The sequence below is a fragment of the Phaethon lepturus genome, unplaced genomic scaffold (assembly GCF_000687285.1).
Source record: "Phaethon lepturus isolate BGI_N335 unplaced genomic scaffold, ASM68728v1 scaffold6659, whole genome shotgun sequence".
NCBI classification, from domain to species: domain Eukaryota; kingdom Metazoa; phylum Chordata; class Aves; order Phaethontiformes; family Phaethontidae; genus Phaethon; species Phaethon lepturus.
In genome coordinates, this window is record NW_010564083.1 from 1 (window position 1) to 7,646 (window position 7,646).

At 35.7% G+C, this 7,646-nt stretch overlaps 1 protein-coding gene across 1 annotated transcript in view; it reads left to right on the forward strand.

Moving 5' to 3' along the window:
* Positions 1–3,678: 3,678 nt before the first annotated feature.
* SPAG16 (sperm associated antigen 16) overlaps positions 3,679–7,646 on the forward strand; it is a gene marked incomplete at both ends in the record, with an annotated part of 22,313 nt that continues 18,345 nt past the window's right edge. Inside the window, 2 exons of the mRNA XM_010294754.1 lie at positions 3,679–3,752; positions 4,176–4,274. Coding sequence (XP_010293056.1) covers positions 3,679–3,752; positions 4,176–4,274 — 173 coding nt within the window. The remainder of the gene's footprint in view (positions 3,753–4,175; positions 4,275–7,646) is intronic.

A 7,646-nucleotide genomic window follows, 5' to 3' on the forward strand; every position in this document is an offset into this window, starting at 1 on the left:
GAGACCGGCCCGTTGCTGAGTTACTTCATAGAGTAAGGGGGCGGGGAAGACACCCCCCCCCACCATCTTGTTGCTGCTTTTTTGTGGATTATTTGGCCCTGGAGGCTAAGAAGAGCCAACGTGCGGGGTTGGTTTCCTGCAGAAGCGGTAGGGTCTTGCTCACTTGAGTGTGATGTTTGCTGTCATGCTGCTGGAGAGCCCCTGAGTGCCCCTTAGGAAAACTGCGATAATTTTACCTTCCCCTGCTGATAGGGACTGTAAGCGAGGGTTTAAATGCTGAAGTGAAACTCTCTTGTCACTTATGTGAGTTGTTGATCAGTCAATGCAAAATACCTACGGAGGAGTGACAAGACTTCTCGTTAAGACTCGCAGTCCAAATGCAGTGTTGCAGAAGGTGCTCCTTTAATTTCGCAATGCCTGCTACACGCAGTAACTGGCCAGAGTTGTGTGTTTTGTTTGGTAACTGTGTATGACCAAGATACAAAGATTATGATACAGTAACCTAGACATAATTTTATTTGCTGTGGCTTTTAGAAGAAAAAAATCGCTTTGAATTCTTTTCATGATTGAGTTGTGGCAATTTATGTTAGTTTATAGCTTTTAAATCTGTAAGTTTTGGTCAGATGACCCAAATTCTGGCTTTGTCACTAGGATCAGGCTAGCTCTATCTGTTCTCTTCTGTAGCTGTGAGCTGCCAACTCAAGAAGATTTTTTCAAGCTTTGTATTAGAGGCGAAACAAGCTTAAGTGTTAGGCCCTGCCAGTACCTTAGTTTTTCCTGCCTTGCTAGAATTAAGATGTAAGCCAATATAAAAGCAATTAAAAAAAAAATGCAAGATTGTCCTTTGCGAGCCTGTGCTTCAGTTTCTACCTTCTTGAAACTGCACAGCTGTTTTCACACTGTATGATGTGCTTAAAAAGCACAAAATGGGACGTGTTAAAAAAATGGCAGTTTTTGTTGGGAAAATAAAATCGTTTTAAAAATTAATTCCTCTGTTTTATTGTGCACCTGGCTATGAATTTTGGAAAAAGCAGGAAAAAAAAATCAGGATTTTTAATATTTTAGTCTGTGCACAGTGTTTGCAATGACGCATTAGTTTTGACCATAGTGGATCGCGAGGTCAGTAGAAAGTTCAGGGAAAAAAGCACTGTTTAAAAGTTTTACTTATCAAGGGTATACTGCAGTGATGTTTCTTATCTGAATTGAAAGATCTGATAAATGCAGAAAGGGGTAGTTGAGATGGGTGGGCAAGGATCATATAAAAGATAGCTTTAGTAAAAATAGTCTCTGATCAAATCACTAAACATGGTGTGAAAAATTGCTGGGTACAGTATTTAAATATACTTTATTTATGAACATAAGATTAATTTAAATACTGTGCTGTAAGGTGATGAAGAGGCTTAGGGGTTCCAGAGAAGTATACAGGTACTTAGTGTGTATGTAGAGTTATGACATATGTATGGAAATTGTCCTCTGCTTCATACAAAAAGTGTTGTACCCAAGTATTCATGCTATGCAAACAGAACCATGTTTTTCAAGTCTCTTTCTTTAAAAAGAGAGCATGTAGTCAGCTAGGATATCTTAATCTAATTTAAAAAAGGGGCTTTTTAGAATATTACCCTGACTATAGTCGACATTACTATCTTTTATTTTGACTTGCCTGCTGCAAGCATCCCTCTTGCTTTTTCAAACAATAAAGGAAACCTATTCCTCTTGCTTTGCCCTAGTGCCTTGCTGCTGTTCCCTTTTTCTTATGTAAACAGCAGTTCAGGTGAAGTTTTCTCCCTCTGAGTTGAAGGAGCAAAGTTCAGGAATTAGGAGCTGTTTTATTAGGACTTGGTCAGTCACTGATGTGAGGACCGAAATGTGCTGGGGAGCAGGCAGACAATCGAAAGCTAGCCAGATGTCAGAGTCCTTGATCATTATCTCAGGTCTGTTGGGTCAGCTCTTGAAAGTCATGTCTCAGCATGAGCTATTTTGATCTCTGTTCTCTTTGCTTGCTTTGGTGAACCCACATGTGGTCCTGGAGTACCATGCTGAGAAAAGGTGCGTTCAGTGAACCACAGAATTTCTTTGCCCTCCCATTAAAGTTGGAAGAGTTAATCCAGATTTCTGCTGGTGTGATAGAGAACAGACTTAGGCCTGTTTAATAGTTTGAGTGTGTCTTTCTTTTTTTCTCCCCCTTCTGAAAGAAAGCATAGCAAACTTTTTTTTGGAGGTGAGCTTTTGCATAGTTCAGGTTTTAGAATTAAACATTCCAGAATCAGTCAAGGTAGAAAATGAAGTTTTTGCAGAGAGTGAAATTTGAGATGCAAGAGAGGTGGAGTCCTGTGTTCCACATCTGCAGTCTGATGCAGTAATTTGGGAAGTAAATTTGGGAGCACATGTATTACAGGCACTTGCCTCCATGTACTAAGCCTAGGTAGGAGATTATTAAGAAGCGTTCATGCCAGTTGCCTATTTATGTATACAGCTTTTATAGCAAGCATGTAGTGTTATCATGCGGTTGGAGGTACACAGATGTGCTTTGACTTGATTACTGAAAACTATGCCTTTAGTCACTCAATGACTTCCCTGTTTGTTGTTCACAAGAGAAAATTATGTGTCTCCATCTTTTATCTCAAACCTCTAAAAACAAATGGTGGTTATCCTTTTTTGGGATGTGATCTTCAGCTGTTAGCTTTCCAGATGATTACAATTTAGCTGATAGTTTTGTTGAGCTGTGATGCTGGGGTCTTGAAATGCAGATGATACTGTGAGAACTGTAGCAAAAGGCCTGTTTTTTAGAGAAACTTGATGCAAAGGTGGAAAAACGGGTATCATTTTCCTTTTCTCTTTTATATATAGAAGTTACTGTTTAAATTTGAGGTGTGTGAAGCACTGAATTGCCAGCTTTTTTCTTCAGAAGTTTATTTCTGATTTATTTACATGGGTCATTTGTAGGCTAACTGATTTCCTAGGGAAACTGTCAACAGCATCTTGCTAAAAACATTTTTGTTATACTTTCATGGGCTGTGAGGCTAGTGGATGAAAAAAAAATTATTCGGCTTTCATTTTGCACCATTTGTAGTTATTTTTAATTAAAAGCTTGCTTCTCGAGCTTTTCGAGGAACTGTAGATAATGTCCAAATCAATTTTTACCTTTTGAAAGTTCCTTATCTTTTTATTGTAGCTGTGTCTTAAGACACTTGTATCAGCTTCAGTAAATGATCCTCTGGTATTCTGTGTTTGATCTCAGATGTTCATGTTTGAACTTGTACATCTGAATTTGATAAAAAATGGCACACTCTGAGAGCATGAAGCTAGTTATGCTTGGAAGCATGAAGTCTGTGGAAGTCCCAGTGCAGCAAGACCCCTATGAAAACTGATGATTGGGTGAGAGCAGAATTTAGCTATTGCTTAATTTGGAACGGTGCTTGACTTCTAACTTTGGTAGATCTGATGAGGCAAATTTTAATGGTGTGTAAACCTGCTGTGGAAACCCTGAATCTCGATTCTGTGTCTGTGCACATAGTTTTCACTGGAGCTGGACTTGTTCACCTAAAGGCTGAAAGAAGCCTTGAAAGTGTGAAGTCTTGTGTGAAAAAGAACAAGGGCGAAGGTGGTGATAACAGATTTACAGATGGTTATTTTATGATACTTTTTTTTTCTTAAATTGGAACTCATCACATGCATCAGCTGTTTCAGACTTAACAAAATCGGCAGAATTTACCATAACAGATGACTCTAAGGATGATTATCAGTATGAAGAGGTAATTTACTACATTGATAATCTTCTGATGTATGTTGTAGAATATTCATGTTTCATTCTTTTGTCTTACTTCATCTGTTATAAAAACATCCTAGGAGAAATGACACAAATCTCTTTTATAAAGTGTGATGATGCTAGTTTTCAAGGGAAGATTTAGTGTCAGTTGATTTGTTATGTTTTATTTGAACATTAAATACTTTTTTACACAGCTACTTCTATTTAGATGTTTCAGCTTATTTATAATGAATATTTCAGTAACATAAATTCTATTAATTAAGAGAATATTAATTAAATTAATATGGGAAGTTATTATTTTAACAAGAGCGAGATTATTTTCAGTAGTTGTACTGGGTGTGGAAATGGTTGTATTCTGAAAAAGATGTATAAAATATGTTGGTACGTAACTTTAAATCCCTTCATTTAGGTTGCAGCAGATGACGAATTTAGTCTTCAGGAAGATGATGAGGATCTGTCAAAGGCTTTGCAGACTATTCAAGAGCAGGCTGAAGATGCCCAAATTCTAGTAAGAACTTCCTAACCATTCTAAGACTGTCTGTAATTCAGTTGGCATCAGTGGCTTAAAATTTACACATCATAACTTATTTTAGTTATTAAATATTTGTGTGGAACAGGTGGTCTCTTATTTTTTACAAGTTTGTAGGGGTAAGCATATGCCACAGTGGGAAAGGCAACTTATGTTTCCGGGGCTTCATCTTCCTTAATTTTTGTTACCTTATGTTCCGTAAACAACCTGATATTGCAAATATATGTAACAAATATATAGGTAGATTATTTAAAATTTATTAATGTTATTACAATGTATGTTATTTTAAGGCTTGTTTCTTTATCTGAGTAGACTGACTCAGTGTGATGCCTGACACAGGAAAGAAACTGCATATGCTTAAGACCCACAGAAGCTTGTACTTGAATACTTTGCTAAAAAAGATTATTCATATACTGAAAATAAAGAATGGGCTGTTGCACTATGTTAAATCAAAATGTTAATGAAATTATCAATCATTTCAACACCATTAGTTTTTGATACTACTTACATTTAGCTTGATTTCCAAACAGTTATGTAATAGTTCAGTTACACAATGGGACTGTGTGATTGCATTTTCCAAAATATGATTTACCTGAATTTACTTGCTTATAACAATGTAATGGAAAAGTCCTTTTCCCTTCTGTGTTTCTTATGTCGCTGCTTAGAGTGTCATCAGTAAGCTATTATCATAGTTTTTGTTTTGCAAAGGTAAATGGTTAATGATGAAAAGATAAAATTATGTGAATGACTCTTAACATCAAAATGGAGGAAAAATGTGCATTTTCTTCTGCACTAGTGGATATCAGTAGATCAGGTTTGTATTTTAGATCAAACTTTGAATGAAAACTGACAATACCCGTGTCTTACGTGTTTTGAAACAGAATATGCCTGAAAACTAAGGGAAAGATGGCAGAAGTTTTTAAGACTGAACATATGCTTCTTGTTAACCAAGTAGTGGAAATTCTTGATGTTCCTTATGGGCAACGGAAGTTATGTCTGTTTTAGTGTGTGAGTTGACATTCAATTAAAAGTGAAACATAGAAGAATAATTTACTGATCTTTTGACAGCGCTATATTTAAATAATCTTTTACCTCTTTATTGATTTGTTGAACTTTGCGTGGTAGGAAACAATATGCTAATATCTATCCCATTTAATCAAACTGAAGGAAGTGTTACCTTTCCGTAAAATGAAAGAAGAATGTGTATGCTTAAACTCAAATTCTCTTTGATTTTCTGCTTACGCTAATAGATGTCTGCCTTCTTGCTGCTTAAGTCATTATTTGGAGGCCTAATTTTTTCCGTAATTTTGAAACTGAAATAATATTTTCAGCCTTTAGACAGAAAGGCATGAATAGAAAAATGTTTTAATACACTTGCTAGTTCCTTGACAGCTTCCGTAATGATTTACTGTATATTTTGTGAGGCTCAGTGAGGAGATTGATGCTAATTCACTGGAAAAACCAAGCAGCAAATGCTTTTGGTGACCAAGTTCTAACTAAGTTCTAGCACTGTTTCCTGTGAATTAAAATTGAATCGATATCCAAACTCTGAGCTAAGAAGCACAGTAGAAGGCTGTTGTCTTCACGTGGCAAATAATTGGTATGCTTTTTCAATGATTAGTTTCTAATCTTGGCTAAAATATGTTAAATTAGGTAATAACCATATCCTGGAATCGCTGCTCTGTGATAAACGGTTTTAAGTGACTGAATATTTGCTGTTCACAGTACCTTGTATACCTAATCCTGTATTAAAGATTACATTTCAATACTGGATGCAAATCTTTTTGTTAGAAGAAATTGTGTGGAGAAGGCACAGATCAAGTGAGCATCCAAAAATATTTAAGTGATTTGCCAAATGCAGATACTATAAATATCCACAGTTTCTAAATTGAGTAACTACAGGGTTTTTTATGCTCTGTAAAAAGGTCGAGTATAACCAGGAAAATCTAAAAAAATCCTTATTTTCAAAGTTCCTTCCACAGTAATTAGCAGTAATTACTAAATGAAGAAGAACAAACATTAGCAAATGAGAGATGGTGCTATTCACATTAAAAAAAAACCCAAACAAAAAAACCCGCCAAAAAACAAACTGGAACAACCAAAAAAAACCCCCAAAATTAGTGTGTAGAAATTAAACCTATGTTTCTACAGGGGATATTGAGGTATGCTTGCTTTCTTTCTGAATGTCTGCATGTGTGTAGTGAAACTACTGGTTTTTAAGGAGTTTGAGGCTTCCTCAACAGTTACAGTTCACATTTTTATTTGGATCCCAACAGAGAAATCAGGGTGATGGGAGCTCTGATATCTAAATAACATTTCCCCCTAGTCTGGTGGTAAAATGGCAGCTAATACAAATTACAGCTGTGCTGGGCAACACATACTTTGGATAGCAGTGATTTTTCCTACTGTTCCTTATCCTTCCTAGTCACAACTCAAGTTTTTTTTTTCCTGTGTTTTTTTGAGACATTGTAAAGTAATATAAATTATTTTTAAACTCGAACAAGAGAATGTTTTGCGTATGAAAGAATATTTTCAGCTGACAGGGAACCTAGGAAAAGGATACAGAACTTCTGGAAAACCACACACACAAGCAAGCTGGCCAAAGTACTTTCTTCAGTAGTTAGAGCTATCACACTTCCATTCGAGGATCTTTGCTTACTATCTCAAATGATAATCTGAAGTTTCATGGTCCTTCACTAACCTTATATTTTATGTAGGTTTGATTTTTAAGTTGTTTCAATGTGTGAAAAATCCTTGAATTCCCTTTTTGTATTCTTTTTTTTAGTTTAGTAAGTTTTGCAAGAACATCTTATTTTGTTTTCCAGAGAAATTATTAATTTGTTTCATTTGTGTTCATCTTTCTTCACTGGATGGAAATTCTTCCGAGTATTGTGGAAGTTTTTAAGGTTAAGCTTTCAGCAATTAATTTATTTTACTGGCCATGTTTCCAATCCTTACACTCAATGTTTTGAAGATTTTAATTGAAAAATAAATATTTAATGAAGAAGTATTTAGAAAATATTTAATGAAGCAAATATTTAGCTTGTTTATTTTGACTTAATGGTCAGAATCCTGTAACAAGGTGGTTTTGTCTATGTAGCTGCTATAAGGTGTCTGTCTGCACGACATCAATTAATAGATTTTTATTGTCCTCACTTCTAAATAGGTAAATATATACCAAAGATGACTGTTAGGCCATTCTATGGGTAGTCGTCCAAGGTTAAGATTAAATTAAAGGAAGCGGTTAGCCTAGTATCACTGACAAAGTCTGCAGAGGAGCTAGGAATTTGGTTCTAGTTTCCTGAGGCCCTGTTCCAATACTGTGCCTGTTAGACTGCATTCATTTTTCCC